Source organism: Drosophila mauritiana, chromosome 3L, assembly GCF_004382145.1.
Source record: "Drosophila mauritiana strain mau12 chromosome 3L, ASM438214v1, whole genome shotgun sequence".
NCBI classification, from domain to species: Eukaryota; Metazoa; Arthropoda; class Insecta; order Diptera; family Drosophilidae; genus Drosophila; species Drosophila mauritiana.
The window spans coordinates 17,439,863-17,459,820 of NC_046669.1; the positions used below are offsets into that span (position 1 = coordinate 17,439,863).

The window sequence follows — 19,958 nt, forward strand, 5'->3', positions numbered from 1 at the left end:
AGCTCAAGGCAATCTTTACAGCTCACGTATAGGTGATAATGTTTAAAAATAATCTGTGTAAATTACCGATTGATTGATAAGTAATTCACAAGTTTTATTCGCTTCATTGTGGGAAAGTAAAAGGCTACATTTTAATATTTGCCAGAATGAAAATATAATTATAGATTATAGAAAGTATTTAAGTATTAAATCTGGTTCTGTGTTCATAACCAATAATTTTTACAAAAAGACCAAGTCGTCTATTAAGGGGAATTTTTGAGAAATAATTGCCTTTGCAATTGTGCACTTTGTGTGTTGCATAATATTTACATTTTTTTTTCAGACCAAAAAACCAATTAGTTTCCATTCACTATTTGTTCTCCGCAGCGCGGTGGGCTTATCAACAAATCCCAATAAGTATAGGGTATTCCGAACGGGCGACGCGACAGGTTGGCAAAAAGTCGCCAAAACGGAAGAATGACATAAACATACTATATACATGATGTACTATAACGCTTATATACTATATATACACTATGAGTGTGTGTCAAGTGCAAGTGCACCGAAAACAACAGAGAGGGCCCACAGAAACAATAAAGCCAATGAAAAAGCTGAAAAGTACGCAATTAACGTGATTGTCCCCAAATTGACGAGAAATCGAAAGGCAACGGCGGAAGTGAGTAAATGTTGGGCAATACAAATGAATGTGAAAAGATGTCGAGAATGGAAGATTCTTTGTGGCCTTTACCTTTGGGAAACTACATTAATTTTTGTTGGCACTCAATTCGGTTGCCAACGAGTACAGCTGTTGCTGTTGTTGTTGTTGTTGTTCTTGTAGTCGTCTATACTGCCGCTTTCGATTTGTTGGCACCTTCAACTTTTGATAGCGCCTTTGTTATTGTTGTATCACTTGTTGCCAATAAAAAATTGATTAACACTTTTCTGGCGCATGCATCGCAAATATGCTGAACTTTGAGCACTCTTTAGCGACTTTTTGTTCTGCCAAAACGATTATCACTTATATAAAACCGGCTAAAAGGGCCGCAAATTAATAGCCAACACTGTAAGCTCTGCTTTGTTATTTCAATAATATTTATTTTCGCTTATTTAACTTCGCACGTTTAGTATCTCTTCTTTTTTTTATGCCGAAAAGCGTCGCTTGCGACACACGTAAAAGTATTTCTTTGTCGTTATATATGAAGTTGTTGCTGCAGTTGTTGTTGTTGCTATTGGGGGGTCGAACGCCAAAAAAAGATGCTCGCGCCAAAAACCAAATGTTTGGAAAATCCGCGACGGAAGCAAAACAGCGTCCGACTGACCTAGTAAAACTGAAGAAAAAAGTATTTCAACTCACATTGTGGCGAAAGCTTTTTAAGCTTACCATTAACAGCTGTTCCCGATGCCTCCTAATCTATCGGTCTAACTATCGTATACACACATTTTCTGGTAAATAGCATACGTTTTGTTAATATGAATACAAAATGTAAACTATAGGAATGGCATATACTTTTTACAAGCGTTAAACGTTATTTTTTAATATTTTATTTAAGTGGAGATGTTATAACTTATCTTAGATTTGGTATATTTCCATCAGCTGATTGGTATATTTGAGGCGCGCGTGTACGGCTACACTGAAAAAGAGGAAGAGGTAGCCATGACAACAAAACAAGTTGTTTTTGATAAATCCTTAGCTTTTCACCGGCCGTTTTTGGAATATTAGCATAAAGTGAGAAAGAAAAATAGATCGTCGGAATGGACAAGCCCCAGCTGATCGAGCACCTCCACGAGTCACTGAACTACACGGTGTACGATACGAAATGGGTGCCCCTTTCGGCCAAGTTCGTGATTCTGGGCTCCAAGGCCAACGGGCACGGAATCATGGACATCTACGAACTGAACCAGGATAAGCTGGTGAAAGTGAAGTCCGTGGAGAAGAAGGTGGCCTTCAAGTGCGGCACCTTCGGAGCAGCTTCGCTCAGGAACCGCCACATGGCCATTGGAGATTTCGAGGGCAGGCTGCAAGTTCTGTAGGCATAATCCCCCTTGAGTCATTTGAAGCCTTTCTGACATGTGTTTTTTGCAGCGATATGGAGCAGCCGGACCTTCCGGTTTACAACGTAAAAGCCCACAACGGCATCATCAACACGATCGACGCGATTGGAGGCACTCAAATCGACTGTGGTGCTCCGGAAATCGTTACTGGAAGTCGTGACGGCGCCGTTAAAGTCTGGGATATACGTCAAGGGCAGGCCCCTGTGGTGGACATGTCGCCGCCGCCGCAAATGGGCGATGGCGTTAACAACAGCAGTGGCCGCCGGGACTGCTGGGCCGTGGCCTTTGGAAATACCTACAATGCCGAGGAGCGCATCGTTGCCGCCGGCTATGATAATGGAGATCTGAAGTTATTCGATTTGCGCACCCTTTCCGTACGCTGGGAGGCCACCATGAAGAATGGTATCTGTGGCCTGGAGTTCGATCGCCGGGACATTCCCATGAACAAGCTAGCGGTAACCACTTTGGAGGGCGGTCTCCTTGTCTTCGATATGAGAACCCAACATCCGACCAAGGGGTTTAGTTACGTGGAGGAACGCAACGCCGGACGCAGCGTAGGGACAAATGGCGTTATTAGCGGACCCAAAGCCACCGTTTGGGTGGTTCGTCATCTGCCCCAGAACCGGGATCTCTTTCTCACGGGCGGCGGAACTGGCTCCATTCGCCTTTGGCAGTACGAGTATCCCGACAGGAGGGTCATTGACGACTCTGATGGGAACAAGTTGGGAGTGGCTGGAGCCCTTAGCATGGTTAGTGCAGCCACTTTGAGCTCTCAGCCGGTTCACTGCTTTGACTGGCATCCGGACAAACTGGGCCTAGCCGTCTGTGGAGCATTCGATCAAAGCGTGCGCGTTTTAATTACCACCAAGTTAAACACTTTTTAGATGGTGGACATCAAATGAAACCTATTAAACAAATGCCTCATACTTGTGATATTGGATCATGGGTAAATGCTTAGATTTATATTTTTATGAATAGATTTTCATTGCACCTATTGCGAGACAATAAAAATAAATCCTTAATGCGCAATAGCTCTTAAAATCAAAAAACACCGGATAATCTGCTTGACCTGAATTATATTACAAACCAAAACTAGCTTACAAATATATCAGCAATAAACTATTTCATGTACAATACATACATACAATAAAAAATGAATCTTTTTATTTGTTATGCAATTACAAAATAGTATAAAACCTTATACAAAAAGGCCTTTTCATGTTTATAACTAAGATCGAGACGCATTCATTCGTTCCTGGACAATTTTTGTCAGGTCTTCGATGCGCTTTTCTAGCTGCTCCACTTTTGCAGTCTGTTCTGCCGGCACATCCACATTTATGGCCCTCTTCAAAGCATTCAGACAAGATGTGCCCGCCAATCTGGCAGAATTTAGTTGAGAAGTAATCATTACCTCACTTTCGTCTTGAATATGCTCTGTGATGGCCGCCACTGAGAGATCGCAGACCTCTAAGCAAAGATCCAGTGCTTTTAAAGCGTGCTCCGATTTTGTTTCCCAGCCCAAATGCTTCGGTGTGTACGCACGATACGATTTCACCAGTTTCTCGGACTTTTTCAGTGGCGTTTGGGCCACCAAGGCGGCCAGTTCCCAGACAAGAGGCTCGTTACCATGTTGAATGCTCTGCTGTCCCAGCAGCTTTATGAGTCTCTTGATCAAAGCACTTGAGCCGGCGGGATCCTCCTTCGAAACTCCGTAAACAATACGGGTGAGCACTTCCTGATCGAGGTAGTGCTGCTTTAGCTCCGCCATGCGCTGGTAAGCCCGCATGGCGTCGTCCCAGTGGGAAGTATCCACTGACACCAGCATGTAGTTCTCCCAAACCTTCCAGTTGCTGTAGTTGCACTTCAAGGCCTCACCAAGAACACGATGTGCCCGCTGTTTGTCACCCAATTTAATCAAGGCCTTGGCTAGATTGTTCCAGGACTCGAAGCCATTGGGTTCCAGGTGGGTGTAAGCCAAATAATATTTAACGGCCGGCTCCCAGCGTTCCAGTTGGATTGCGCAGTAGCCACAGCGCAAAAGAATCGCTTCCTGCAAGTTGTTGATCTCCAACGAGATCTCGAAGTGATCCATTGCCTGGGCATAATCCGCACTCCTGTAGAAGTGGTTGCCCCAATAGGCTTGAGCTTTTCCACTTGTCTTTTTGGAATACAACCAAGCCTGCTCGTAGAACGAAGGATCATCGATCGCATCGCCAAGGAGGCAGTACAGCAATGCCGTTGGCTTCTTTTCTAACTCCTGCCTGATGATCTCCGCTGCCTTGTGACGAAGTTCCAGACTCGTGTAGCACTCGATCACCTGCTGCCAGGCGTGTATGCGAAGACAGATGTCCAGAGCTGTTTTGGTCATACCCAAGGATCGCAGCAAGTCCACAAGCTGCAGCTGCACCTGCCACTTGGGACTCAAGTGGGCGGCGAAACCGTAGGAGAGTCGGGATCGCAGCGATAACTCCTCCTCGGAGGTGTCAAGCAGCTTGACACACTCCTCGCATTGTTTCCAGCTGCGTTCGACTGTCCTTCTTTGATTCGACTCCTGAAGGCAGTTTAGAAGAAGGGCTGACTGCCGGACTTGGAATGGACCATGTTCCTGGTAGAGCAGGGTTTGCGTATACGGCTCCAGTTGCTCATCCGCCAGGCGATCCTTAGGCGTTGAGCGTTTCAATTGCTTTCTGTTTACAAGAAAGAAATTAGTATAATTAGTATAAGAAATAATAAGGACTATTGGCCATTCTTACACTTTGGCCAGCACCAAAGCTTGGAGCACACTGGGAAGTGTCATCACTTCGTTGTCCTTCAGCTCCACAAAGCGTATTCGCTCCAGTCTCGTGTCATCCTCCAAAAGAAGTAGTTTGGGCAACTTGGTGGTCTCATTTGTTTGGACGGCTGAAGGCAGAGGCTGCTGCTCACTTAGCTGCTCAACCTTAAGGCAGAGCTGTGGAAGGGCCTTCTGCTGGAATTTGGTGCGTACTCCTAGTAAACCCTCAACTTTCAGCTCCACCTGGAGATGCTTGCACAGTTCATCCAGTATTTGGGAGGCAATTTCAGAGCGATGAAACTGCAGGTAGCCATTGGCCAACTCCAGTAGCAGCAGGGATTGCAGTTCCCTGCTCTCAAACTGACTGAAATGAGCCTGAAGATGTCCAGCTGCTGATTTAAACTGCTCATACAGGGAGGCCGCCAAATCATCCAGGACATGCTGATGCAGGCAGATCAGTCGCAGTCGCCACCAAATCAGGACCTAGGTATATTGCTCATTAGTAAACAGCATTGCATTTCACTAAAGCCAACAAACCTTTGATTCTGGTTGGTTTTCTGAAAGTCCCTCAAGGATTTTCCTGGCAATCAGTAGTAGTTCTACAGATTTGACATTTGGATTCAGTTCCTCGCCACTGGCCTTCAGTTTCTCGAGTGCGTCGAGTTTTGCCAGCTCTAGTTCACTATGGATTTGTTGGTACTCTTCCAGTTTGTCAAAGGGCCCAGTGAAATTGTTTTGAACAAAAGCGAAGATCAGCAGCAGGAAATCCTTGAGTTGTGAAGTGGGATCATCTTTCGAATCTGGCTTGCCTTGCTCCTGCCAACGTTGAAGGATCTCCCGGAGATCATCTATTGTCCACAGTTTCTGGCGGGTCCACAATTGACGCAGTGTCTCATCCGCTGGCAAATCTATAGGTAGTTTTTGTATTAGATATTACAGGCAAACTATTGTGATCCTTTATACTCTACCTTCAACTGCCACCTTATCGTTGAAATTGCATATATAATATTCACTGAATATATCGGCAACCATTATAAAAGCTTTTGATGGAATTGTTGTATTTCTTGGATAAACAATCCACGTGCTTCACGTGTTTAAGAATACCGGCTTGATTTTAGGCAAAGATCCTACTTTATAAGAGAAACTATACTTGGTTGGTACTTTAACTGTTTTTCTTGAATGAATTCAACCTTAATTTAACTGCTTAACAGTCATTTAAAGCGTGTTTCTAGAATGTTTTCAAACCGTGCAGATTGTTTATTAGTGATGGGAGTTCCCGAATATTCCGCAAATAATCAGCTGATCCAAAATATCGCTACTGAAGGCGGCAAATTTAAAGGGAAGTACATCGTTTCTATTAACAACCAATCCTTTACTATCATTCGTAAAAGTCTATGGCATCTTTGAAAGACTATATTATGTCGAATAGTAGCATTTATATTATGTCTATTACGCAGAATCTAAAAACTAGCAATAAATCTTGTGCGATTTCAACAAGTGAAGTTTGAACTCTTCAAGAGTATTAACAGTCAGTATTAAAAATACCAAATGACCTGCACAAAGCTAACCAACACTTTGTCTTGGCGGTAATTTCAAACTCATTCATCAATCAGCTAATTAAAAAAAAAACATTATTTTTAGCCTTACGATAGCTAAATTCGCCCCGCACCGATTAGTTCTGCACTCAATTTTGCGTAATTAGACGGATTTACATCATTGACCAAGTCGCGACGGCGCCAGTACTCAAGTTCATGTTTCATTAAATTGCTTTTCAAAATAGCTGCCCGCTTCACTTGAATATTTACATAAGTCACATGAAGCAAACTCGTGAAATGGCCAAATTTATTTTCGAAGAATCTTTGTTATTATTGGGGGAGTGCAGGGGAATTACCGTTGATAGAGCGCAGCTTTTTCTGCAATTGCCAGAACACACAATGACTAATACACTGGCGAAGATAGCTTCGAAAAGCTTGGTGGTATTTTATTTTTTACGTCTTAGCCGCCGCCGTAGCTTCTAAATTTAAATTTCACGGTCAAGGTCGTCGATTGCCGTTGCTATCGGAGAACGCGCTGAGTTGCCGAGGGGTTGGTGGTGCGGGTGGAGCATTGGCATCGAGAACAGCCCCCCCAAAAACGCAGTACAGTTGCCGGCGGAGAAACAAAAGAAATCGTATCTGGCAGATACTTTGTATATTCCGGCGAAACCCAATAGCACAAGATGCGATAAAGGGTATCAGTGCCATTTAATTGCGATGTGTGGGTCTATCTGCGAACACTTATCGTCGAACGGAATCTGATTGAGTTCAAGGTTGCCATAGCCAAACAAATCCGGTGGTCAGATAAGGATGGTATTTCCCGTTACCAACTAATTGGTCTTTAATGCGGCTGTATTATTTTGATGGAATTTTAATTAGTTCTACAAAGTAGATTACACTTTGTTATTAATTTTTTATATGTAAGATAAATTTTTGAGTTTCAAATGCTCACAGTAATATCGATTGGTTGTGGATCATTGTATCTTTGAAGTATAACTAGCTCTAAATGTATTAAGATACATTTACCATATGTTTAATTAGTTTCTAACCTGCGTCAATTAGTTCCTGATTTTATAATTTCATACTATTCAAATTATATTTCGCTTTTATTATTAAACTTAAGAAAGTTCTAGACTTATATATTCCTATAAACATTTTCAAAGCATTTTATTTAAATTATTTAAATTTATTTTTTTACTCTCAACAGGTCTACCATTTAAGTTTAAAACTTAAAGACATAAGCTTTTTTAACGGCTTCCTTCCATGTATCTCTTAAATTTTTTAAAATTTGAATTCCACCACACAATCAAAAGAGAAAAAGCTTTTATTTCTCTTCTATAAAATAATACTCTTTTTAAATGTAGTAACTCTTTGAGTTTAAAGTTTTCTGCTGAGCTTGGCTTAGTAGTCAGCATAAAAGATTTTGCCATTTTGGCGCGATTATTCCGCTCTCTCCCTCTTTATGGCAGTGCACTCTCTTGCACGCCTGCCTTGCATGGCCAAGTGCACATCGCATTCAAATGCACTCGAATCGAATCCGGTGAATTGAAGCCGGCACGCGGCTTCCAAGTGGACGTCATCATGACCCAAAACGGGCAGTTCGGTTTTATTTTTTTGTTTTTATCTCCATGTCGAGTTGCTAGGCTGCAAGTTGCACGTCAGTCATGAATAATGCAGATACAAATGCCCTCACACAGGTACAAAAAATACAGATGCAAACATTCACTGCAGATACGCAAATGACTAAAGTCTAATTCATAACAATAGTGAATGAAATCCAATGAATCAATTGGGTTATTAAAAAGCAGACACTAATGGGGTTATTTTTTTGTTTTTTTTTAAACAAAATTAAGAAGAATAATACATATACATTAGATGCTTTATACATACATTTAAACTGAACTGACAAAAGTATAAGATTTCACAATTAATTTATTTAGAAATTTTATAAAATCTAGAAGAACTCTATTATATGTATATTATATGTATATAAATTTATATAAATTATAAATGTATTCATTTTTGCATTTAGGATTTTTAATAATTCTTCAAACAAAGTTTCTGTTCAAAACAAAAGAACATTTGCAACCCCTCTAGAAATAAATAATCCTTTAGTTTTTTATTGTTTAACTGGTCCACATAAATAAATTGAAGTTCTAAGCTCAAAACATTTGTTCGCTGTCTCCAACTCTATTTATATTTATTTATATCTGTTTTGGTGGGCTTAATTGCATTTCGCTTAATTTATATTTTCTTATTTTGTTTTAGACTTTTTAATGTTTCTATTTGCCTGTTTTGCTTGCAGCCCAGCCATTCAAGGTCGTTCGGGTTTTGTTTCAATATATTCGTATTTTCCTTTTTTTTCAGACGTGTATTTGTGTGCCTTTGTTATGGCAAATAAATGCAAATAAATATAATTTGTTTAAGCGTTCATTTTTACTTGTTGCCCAGCGCTCGCCTGAAATAATTTAATTGCTGTGACATAAAAGCCAGCCCCAGTTGCTCAAACATTTGGCTACTCGATTTGTGCGCCAGCTTTATTCTCTGATTTTCTCCCCCCTCGTTTCATTCATCCGCGGAATCGATGTCAGTGGGTTTCCATGTCTCCGGCGCCGGCGCAACATTTTCAGCCTCAAATCAGTTTTCACTTTCGCGCCGCAACTTTCACGAAACTGTGTGCCCCATTCGCCCAAAGGCGGACTCAAAAGGCTGGCTTTGGGGTCAATAGTTTGTGCTAAATTTATTAAAATTTTTACTTTTTAAATACTCATAAAATTTGTTAAATGCCCAATTAGGTTTTGACGAAGAAATTATTTACTGCATTCCAGCGTTTCCCATTTCGTTGTAGCTTTCGCTTGATGTAAATAATTGCATTTTTAACTGCTGCACTTTGCAGTTTAGTTATCTTTTGTGTTGAAAATGGCACAAGAGTGTTTGGCAAAAAGTCAATTTTCGGCTATTAGAAGTTATTAGTTATTGATTTTGTTAGGAAATGATCAAATAAGTAATTTATCCTGAGGAAAATATATATTTCAGAATCACTGTCTGTCTGTATAAACCTCAAGATCTTGGAAAGTAAATGTTGGGTGTTGGGTCTTATTTACCAACTTCTAAATATATTTCAAAATAATTTGGAAATAATTCCCGTCTAGCAAAGAAATGGGTATCTGATAGTCGAGACACCAGACTATGGACTTTTCTGTACCTTCAATCCATCGGAAAACTCATAACAACAGCAAACATTCAGCTAACTCAATCGTCTGCCCACGCACATTTGGCCTTGAGTCATGCTTTGATTTGACCTTGCCCGTCTATTAGGAGCTATAATTTCTTGTTTGCCATTCGAGACGGCTAAACTGCTTGATAAATTTTCATTTTTCGCTGTGTGCTGCCTGTGACTAAAATGCCACACAACGCGTGCTAAAAAGTTCTACCGAAATTAATTTATTTCGCACTTAATTATTCAGCGCGAGCAGCTCGAAGACGCGGCGACCTTGAGCAGCCTCCCCTCCACCGCCTCCTAAAACCACCTCCTCACCGCCCCGCCCACTCACACTCGCAGCGGCTACTCGTTTCTGGTTGCGATCAAATAACGACTGCCAAGCAAAAAAGGCAGCGCCAAAATTTGATCATACTTGGACATCCACATCCATTGCCCAGAACCACAATCGCTGAACGGATAACAACATTGTAGCGACTTGAGTGACAGAGGAGATCTTTGAAAATAGTTTTTGTTCTCGGGATGGGAGCGTTGAAATAGAAACACCACGGGCTTAATGCGCAATTGGCTAAAAGGGGCTGACTACAGGAAAATATTTGAGCATCATAACAAAATGATGAGCGAAGCACAGTCGGGGAAGTATGAAATTAATAGTCGCATAGAATCAAAAATTGTATCTTGCAAGCTATGAAAATACCATGTGACGTTTATAAAATTTATAATTTGCAGATAAAACTGGGGAGTGTGATATATACATACTCGTACACAGTGATTGTGACAAATTTGTTTGGAATTCTTAGGAACGAATTTGAACCATTTACTGGCTTAATGGATAACATTTCTCTGTTACCATTGTATTTAGATATATTGGTGTTGGCATTTGCGCTGAAAAGATAAAATAAAATTATATTAATTGATCATATTAGTTATCCGGTTAGTAATACCTTCCCAACACTAAACATGTGCGTTCTACATTGTATACACTTGTACAGTACTGATTACTTCCCCGATTATCCCATTTGCGACCTAAGGTTTAGTCAGAATGGATTACGCATTTCAGCCCTGTGAATCCCATTGCAGTACAACGCTGGCAAATTACCTAAGCACAATTTCCCATTAACTGTTTTAATGGCATTTTCGCTGTATTTGTATTTATTGTGAATTTCACACTTGCAGAATGCAATCTCATTTCGTGTCATAATACGTATATCTAGATATTCACCTGCTAGTAAAACTCTTTCCCCTTCGAAGCTTGTTTTTTTTTTGTGTTATTCTAAGGCAGAATGCTCATGTCGACCTTGAGCAATTATTGCTTATTAATACCGGTTGCTATACGGTTTTTATGGCTTTTTGCCGGAATCGCTTCGTTCCTGTTTCTCGGCCACTTGTTCTATTTTCCATGTTCGACTTTACGCGCGCGTCAAAAGTCGTTCATCATAAGAACTTTTTGAATTAAAATCTATTTGTTGTTTTAATCAATTTAAGGTGCACACGTGTCGTGTTGTTTGCGTGAGTGGTCTAATTAATGTTGAAATAAAAACACAAGCTGCCTTGTGGTAAATCTGATTGTACATTATGTATGTATGATATGTACACTCATATATGTTCGATATTAAATCGATTAATTGGAGCTTTCAGTGCTGATCAACGATTTCTAGCGTTTGAGCGGAAAATCCTTGAACCCACCGCAAGCACAATTTTATCGCAACGAATGTAAATAAAATGAAATGAAATGGAACGAAAGCAACAATTACAGGAAGGTATCTGAAATACCGTGTAAATCAGTTAGAGATTACACTTTTCATTACAAATACTACAGATACTAACTTTAACATTTTTCAATAGAAACTTATTCAAGTACCAAGAAATAATCATTTTTAAAATGAAATGTTAAGGTCTTTTACATTTTCTTTTCGGTAATAAAATTGAATATGCATTTTTTTAGGCTTAGCTTTCTCTTTAGTCTATAAATCCCAAGCCTTTGGTTAAGGGCTAAAGGGTATGAGTGCGACTGGTGCAATATGCAATTAGTTCAAATTCAAGGGTTACACGGCCGCGATTTGCATGGCATTCGAAGGCATTGTCAATGAAATGGGTGCAAAAAAGGGTTCCTATAGATGGTTAATAAATTTGCATTGTATTCCATATAATTACTGGAAATGGAACTGCATATTAATATGTGCGCTTTCTGCATTCCAGCTGAATCATATGCAAGCTACGTCAGATCTACCGCTCTCGCTCCGTTGACGTCTACCCGTCTCTATTGCTCCAATCCTGCTGTCTCTTTCTGGGCAATGTCCCTACTGCTTATTCCCTGTGCATTTTGAGTTATTTGCGTCGCCGCTGGCGTTTTTGAGTTTAGCGGCCTGTTGCGTTTTCAAGGACGCCCCGCTTTGTTTTGTTATTGTCTGGAGTAACTCGGTACCTTATAAAATCACAAAGTATATAAATATATAAAAATATACATATAATAAAAAGCAAAAAAAAAGTGCATTGAAATCAGAGTCAGACGGAATTTTTAATATAATTTTTTCCATGAAATGTACTCGAACTTTGGATTCAGCTGCGTTGTGCATCTGTATGTTTATTTTCCAATTTTATTTTCACTTACTGAATTACTTGGCGTCGTTTGTTTTTGCCTCGTAGCTTATTTACTTAGAATTTTATGGGCAAACTGATTTATTTGGCAAAATATTAGCAAATAACAGCAAGGTGAAGGTCAGCATGGAAAGTCCCCCGGCCCGGTACCAAACAACACATTTCTATTTATCTAATTAACAAAATTAAAATCAACAAATGCCACACTGAATAATAAGCGATAATTTAGCAAACAGCAGTCCCCAAACAGAAACTCGCGTACAAAACCGCCTCGAAAACAGCTTTGAAAAGAAAGAAGCAAATAGGGAACAAAGTGAAGCTCAAAATTCGGGTTTATGGCCAAGGTCAAGGACGCCCCATGACAATCAGAAAAATAAGCCAGCCAGAGTACAATGAATAAGCGAACTGAACTGAAATAAAATCAAACTGATTATGGGCCAGTCTGACAGAATGTCGAAAGCGAACGATAAGTGGGGGCAATGAAAGCTGAAAGAAAGCAAAATGTGGGCAGCATTTTGGGGGAGAAGTAATGCACTGAACTTCAAAATTTTAAGATCGCAAAGTGAAAAAAATATTTTGACATTCCAAGTTTACTTCTTGTCACTGAGTTCTTATCATGATAAGATATAAAATACCTTGGGGTACAGCGTGTTAAATGTAATAGAAAGTTTATTATTATTTATTGGTTTGTCTAACATTATATAAATTATTTAATAATAATGAATACCCCTCGTTCTGTGATTTCAATATTCATTCTTTTATGACTAAAATATTTGAAACCATTTGGTCACGACTCACGGGCATTGCTCATACTTTTCGAGATGCGAACTTGACATTTTCCAGATCAGATGCCACAAGATCGCAGAATCCGCAGATTAGGCCATTTAAGCCCGTTCATCACGGCGCCAACGTGCGGCAGATAGAGACAGCGATATGGTGTCGGAGTGAGAGGGTCGTTTCCAATCACAACGACTCATAAAATAAAAGATCTGAATAATCAGCGCTGGGGGCTCGCTCGTGCTTTTAATTAATGAGCTGAACTTGGATGGCGGTGAGTAGTTTTTGTATCTGCTTCGAGCCGGGCTTTGTTTTATTTATTTTTCCAAAGTCGTTGCAAAGCGGAAGCCGAAAACGCTTGACCAGCAGCTGTCGCTTATCGTTAATCGCTGTAGCTGCTGAGCTGATCTTTTCTCCTGCCCCTTCTCGCTCTTTGGCTTCTTGGCGCCAAAGGGAAGTGGGCGCTGCTGGGGGTGGTGGCGTGTTCTACGGGGGGCTTAATTGAAAGTGCAGACAGCGCTGGGTAAAGAGCAGATTCTAAAATAAAATCCAGCAGCCAGACAGTAAAAAGGCATTAAAATGTATACAAAAGAAAAAGAAAAAGCAAAAAGTGAACAAAAAGCAAACACAAAGCAAAGCCAGAGACAACAAAAATCAAATACACTGTTCAAGGTTAGGTTATCACATTGCCAAGATCAAGGTTACGTTTTTTCATTCCTTTTTTTTGTGAGACGGACGTTTGTCGATAGGTGTGTGTGCGTGTGTGTGTCTGTGCCTGCGAGTCTAATTGTGCGTCTGTGGGTGTGAGTATCTGTGTGCGCAGTGGTTGCCGTGCCAGACAGAACGTCGATAAATTTGCGAACCTGCAAAAAGCTTCTGAAGTAAAAACTGGCTCACACTCAAGTAATAATTATAAGTGACCGCTGCTCGATGATGGCCTCATTTGTGCTAGATTCTAAGATTAAGACTCTTTAAATTTACCTTGGGAAAGAATTATGCGAGGGCCCAATTGGATATTTAGTATTATATGCAATTTATTTAATTCTACATTTAGAATCTCAAATTATTATTGAAAATATCTATAATTAATTTCATAAGCAAACTCTAATATATCCAAATGCTGTATTATGCATTTTAGCTTTTGTTAAACAGATCAATTTTTATGTTAATTATCATATTATAACTTGTATGAAAACTTATAATGAATAAAGTTTTTAAAGAGGGTTTTTATTATAAATCTCTTCAATTAAAGGTTTTAGTTTTCTAACAAAAATAATAAACAAGTATATAATATATTTGTTAACTGAGCTGATTTAATTTTTGCTAAATATTTCATCATATATGTACATATAAAGAAAATCAAAACATTTTCAATTTAACAACAAGGAGATAACGTATTGAACATGTGGGTTTCACCTATAAACAAATAATATAAAAAAATAATATTTATTCACTTCAATGCTCAATAATGTATCAATATCTGTATTTATTTAAATACTTTTTTCTTTAAATACTTTTTATTTTGTTATACACAGGAAAGTAAATGATACTCACTACTAATTCATTATATTAAAAAACCAAAAATTCTGTTTAATTCAATACAATCTTTGCAAATTACCGAATTAAGGGGTTATCTGCAGCGAATTTGGCAAATCGAATCAGCGACACGAAATCACTTAGCGCTTTTTTCAGATTATGTTGGCGCTTTTCGGGGGCTAATAAATAAATAATTTCGCTGATTCGGCTGTGATTAATTGGTGGTGGAGCCGTTGAGGAAGTTGGCCACGATAGATGGGCTGTCCCCAGCGTCTGAAACTAAGGCTGTCACTTGTCATTGGGGGCCGAGGAAAAATGAAACCGAGATCGGAATCGGTATTGGATTCGAAATCGGAATCGTAAATCGCGCTGATAAGCAAATAAGCGACTCGAAATCGGAAGTGGCTGTATAACGGTGTACGGTGCATATCCATATGAATGAATGGCCCGCCAATCGAGAAACGAATCATTGAGATATGCGAAGGGAAACTGGTTCCGATCAGATCGGATCGGATTGGATACGGGGGTCGGCCGTGATTCGCTTATGCGGGCGACTCTCCAAAGCTTCTGAGCTCGCTTTTCCAATCTCGGCCAGCCTTTTGAGCCGATCTCGCTCGTCTCAAGTTCAAGCGCCCAACCCAAATCCGTTGGATCTCCGAGGCGCCGAAAGCAATCGCATTCGGTTAGTTGGCTAGTTGACCAGATAGTCAGATGCCAGATAGATGGACATAAAGACCGAGGGACAGACCTAAGGTCAGTCCGAATGAAGCCGAAATTGCTGCGGCTGTTTAGCAACGCCCAGATCCAAATATTGACGCTCTAAATACCCGCAGAGCCCTCGCAGTGCGGAAAAACCTTCGACGACACCTTGACTTCAATTTTCGGTGCGCCGTTGTTTGCCGTTGGTTGCTCTTGGTTGTTGGCAAAGTTGTTGCTGCAAGTATCGTTGTTGCTGCTGCCGTTGTTGTTGTAGTTGTTGTTTGTGGCAGTTCGTTTTCTTCTGCCGAACTCGTGGACCCACCAAACTTGACCCAATTCCGCAGCGCTCTTCATTGTGCGGCTTTAAGTGCCTTAAATATGTGACCCTGACCCAAGTCTGGATCGGTCCTCCAGACAGAGCATATTGCCAAGTCGGGATCGGGAGAGGTTTCACGTGGATTTCGTTTTTAATTTTGTACCTGAGTATGAAAAACACAATCAGTACCATATGCAAACTACGCCATCTATCTTAAAATATAATAAGTCACTATATGGTGACTTATAATATAAATAATTAAATATATTTCCTCAGTAAATCATATATAAAAGTTCTTTTTTATTCCGATTTGCATGGAAATCTAAGATTTATGAGGAGAATTTTGATTGCTTGAGTTTTACTTTTACAATTCAAAGCAATTTTCTTAACTTGTTATTAATTTTAATTAAATAACAACTTCCATTACAATTTTAATTGTCATTTTCTAGAATGGAATATTAGGTCTTTGCGATCTGAAAGAAAAACAACTGTCCGCCCTTAAGTAAATTTCCTGAGGGTGCTGGATAATGGATAGATATCCATTTCGTTAAACAATGGATCCGATTTCAGCTCATTTCCTGTCCTCTGTCCAGGAATTGCTATCTCAGCTTGGGCTCTCCAGCCAGAGTGATCCGATGCGATCGGCTGAGATCAACAAACCGATGGCGTTCATTCCACCCAGCCGTAAACAAGAGTTGACAACTCCGACCGGCAGCCGAGGGCTAACGTGTTTATTATTATTATTTTATAATTGCCGGCAAGTGGCCGATAAGGGGCCGATGAAATGGCAAAACAAAAATGTGCAGTAAACAGAAACCAGCGGGCTAACCAATAGTAAACAAAGGGTGCTCCATCTCCCCGGGGAGTCAATGGACCAAGCCGAGAGGAATTAGCTACTCGGCGGGCACAAAGAAAATAGAATCACTAGTAGTCATTTTTCTATTTATGGCAGCTGAAGGAACGGGTTCAATGCCTGCTTATAGTTCCAGCTTGAGGGGAACGGCTGAAATCTGCATAAGATCGAGGAATTACGCGGCAGGATGGGGAGACCAGAATGCAGATTCCAGGTCCCATATCCCAACTGTCTGTCCCTGTAATTGCCCGAATAATTCTCATCTCTGCGCTGGAAAGAAGACGTGATGTGCATTCGCAACTTACTCAACCCAAACGCAACATGCTCAACTGCTGAAGTGCTGAGTTGTTTTCATAACTCATCGCAAAGCCGCCGTAAATCACGCCCCAAAGAAAAAAAAGGAGGGACCCCCCCGGAGGACCACAAATGCAGAGTACCAAAGAAGAGGATTCGCCAAGATGGGATGTTATGATATCCTCACCGATTCTTGCCAAGGCCAAGTGCCTCATGTCTCATCGCCGAGATTTCTGACTGAAGTGCAGGAGAACCATTTCTTCTGATTTCTGATTACCTATCGTACATATTTGAATAACTTCATGAAAGGCGATGTAAAGCCATCAGTAAGTATTACAAAATATATTTATAACAATACTAGATTACTTCCACACATTTTCTTTTTACAAATATTACCAACTAATGTAATTTGAACTTATTCGCTATTTAAAATAATTAAAACATAAGACAATTTGTATTGTGTTTCAACTTAAGTAAGGAACATTTTGATTATTTTTGGAGGCATCAGTATGTATCCGCAATAAAGATGTTACATGGTACAATACCCAAATCTGACCACATGTAGCCTACGCATTTTGGGGAAGCCAAGGACAACTTGATTGAGTCGCCAACGTATTTCCGGCCGACTTTTGTCTTTTCGCTGCACTTATTAGCCGCTTCCTCTGCACCAGCGCCAAAAAGGAAAAAAAATCTAAAAAAGAGCCGCAAACAAAAGAAAGATCTTGGAAAATCAGAGGAGAACAGCAGCTGGCAGACCATGAACTTTGTCGCTGACGTTGGCATTGCAATTCCCCATATTTCTTTACCAGATTCCCTTTATTCTTTGTCGCCGATGCACTTGAAAGTTTGTTTCGGATCACGGAGTTGAATTTATTCTGTCTTGAAATCAGCGGGGGAATCAATGATTGTATGCATTATCAGGAATGTGAGATAGTCGTGAGTTGGATTTTTTTTGGACTTGGTTATATTACAAGAAATTAGGTGGAGGTATAAATATATTTAAAATATCTAGAAACTTATGACTTTCTAAATCTTTTAAATCAATAATGAATGAAATTCAAATGTATCAAAATTAGTTTTCTTATGTAAATTATATATAAGTTTTTTGTTATTATCGTCAAGCCGAGGGGCATCTCGAATACCCCTTATCCATTAACGTAAACCGCAGAACTGTAGGTCCCCGGGGATGTTCCCAGATCCGCACCCTTGAACTGTCCATTGACCGCTTAATTAGGGCGAGTGAGTACTTTGTTCCGTCATGATCGCGAGTGCTAGCTTCCTCTGTAGATCCCTCGGCTCGCTTTATAGAGGACAATGGCCGAAACGATCGGCATCTCGATGGTCTTTCCATCGGTCTATGACCTGCCACGAGCGTCAACATTTTTAATTGTGCTCTGCATATCATTTGATATTAAATATATGCCCATACGTACATATATGAGTGTACATATGTACATATGCGGTACAAAGAACTCAAACAGTGATTCCTCCGGCAATTACTCTCTGCCCCTGATTATATTCAGCTCGATGATTAAACTTCCACGTATGCGCAAACTTTGCTCATTGCGCTTATTCATAAGCGGTCTACGAAGGTTTTTAAGAAGCTTTGCTGCTTAGGACAACCAGATGTGTTGAGGTTTTTCCAGGAGGTGGAATGAATGACTCACACCCTCCATATCTTCAATTCAATGTTATGTGAAGACTTCAAAAAGGCAAAGCACTTTGAATAAATTGAGACATCACTTTGTCCCAACCTAATTCTTCTATAAGAGTGCATGAATTGGATGTCAAATTATAAATTAAATAGAATGTCGGCTTTATGAAATCATAAAATATTTGGTAACAAATTTGATTTTTCCTCAAAAGTTCTAAAAGCCTTAAATTCCGAAGAAGCACTGCAGGAAGTCAATTGAAATCAGGTAGCTAAGCAAAATCACTGAATAATGGTTTAAGTTGTTATAGAGCTTATTGATATATTATATATCTATATTTTCCAAATACTACCATCTTCGATTTCCCCCTTACAGTTCATCGATATTCAACTGATTTTCCTTTCGTTTAATTCGCTTAGCAAAGGGAAAACAGATAGAGCTTATTGATATATTATATAACTATATTTCCAAATACTACCAACTTCGATTTCCCCCTTACAGTTCATCGATATTCAACTGATTTTCCTTTCGTTTAATTCGCTTAGCAAAGGGAAAACACAAGCTGGCGCATAAAAACCCTATAGGCATTCCAGCGTGTTCCCAAGTGGTGCCCCCAGAAGTGGCGCTTAACTAATTTGATTCATTCTTATTACGCAGTCAGCTCTCGACTGCACTTGACCCTCGGCAATTTGCGTCAATGTCAACGCCCAACACCCTATTCACCCACCCCCTGTGCACCGATGGGCGGCTTGGGTGGGCAATTACCGTTGTGGAGCAACGATTGCGACGATTGCCGGCTGCAGCAATGACCTTGAACATCCAGAGCCAAACGAATGACCTTTCAATGCAGCGCGCAGTTGCTGTCCCTTTCTGGGGTTTTTACCCAACTGAACCTGTTACTAAAAATAAGCTCGTTGGAAAAGCTCACCGGCTGAAGGTCAAAAAACCCACCCGGCTGTGGATGGCAACCCTCCCCATTTTCATTCCGTTGAAAAGGGGGGCACATGCAGCGGCCGCGTGCGCAGGTTCAAGTGCAAGGACTCTTGCACCGCGCCCTCACCACCCCCTTTACCCACCCACTCGGCGAGCTGTGACCTTGCCGCACACCTCGCTGCATTGACGTACCGGCCACGGTCACGGCCATGGCCACGGTCATCATAGCTGTGAGCTGTGCTGCCAACTAAAGCCACGAAAATATAGCTACAGCTAGCGTATAATTGTAAATATACTTAATACTTTTAATTAATAGGCATTGATTATCGATATACTTTTATTAAATTATTAATAGCGAAGGCTTTATAAAGTAAAGTGTAAAATGTATCGGGCTTATAAAAATCTTAAGAATTTTGAAATATTTATCATTCTGTATTAATATCATTGAGGGTTCTGAAATAATATGATTAATATTTTAATATATGAAATATTGTTCGATTAACTAAGTATCGAAATTAATTTTAAAATGATAAAGCTTATGCATGCATCTTATGTGACATCGTTTAAAAATTAAATTAAATATTAACTCAGATTTGGCTTGACAAGAGCTATAGTGGAATCACTGATTATAAGCTGTCCTGCCCATCCAACACCTCTTGAATCATCCCCAGCACCATTTTCTAATGAAATCCTAGGCCGGCCGGCCGCTTTCGGAAAACTTTCTCATGGTCACCGCGACCG

The 19,958-nt window shown here is 40.1% G+C and overlaps 2 protein-coding genes across 2 annotated transcripts; one reads left to right on the forward strand and one right to left on the reverse strand.

The window, feature by feature from the left end:
- The first annotated feature begins 1,612 nt into the window (after positions 1-1,612).
- Positions 1,613-3,169, forward strand: LOC117140294 (WD repeat-containing protein 92). The gene is made up of 2 exons (XM_033303131.1): positions 1,613-2,006; positions 2,063-3,169. The coding sequence occupies exons 1-2, from the start codon at positions 1,732-1,734 to the stop codon at positions 2,913-2,915; spliced, it is 1,128 nt and encodes a 375-aa protein (XP_033159022.1). The 5' UTR covers positions 1,613-1,731; the 3' UTR covers positions 2,916-3,169.
- A 4-nt stretch (positions 3,170-3,173) lies between these two features.
- Positions 3,174-6,077, reverse strand: LOC117140293 (tetratricopeptide repeat protein 27). The gene is made up of 4 exons (XM_033303130.1): positions 5,773-6,077; positions 5,342-5,712; positions 4,785-5,287; positions 3,174-4,718 (listed from the first exon to the last, which is right to left on the reverse strand). Exons 1-4 carry the CDS (start codon positions 5,834-5,836, stop codon positions 3,260-3,262), a joined length of 2,397 nt encoding a protein of 798 aa, XP_033159021.1. The 5' UTR covers positions 5,837-6,077; the 3' UTR covers positions 3,174-3,259.
- Positions 6,078-19,958: the final 13,881 nt, after the last annotated feature.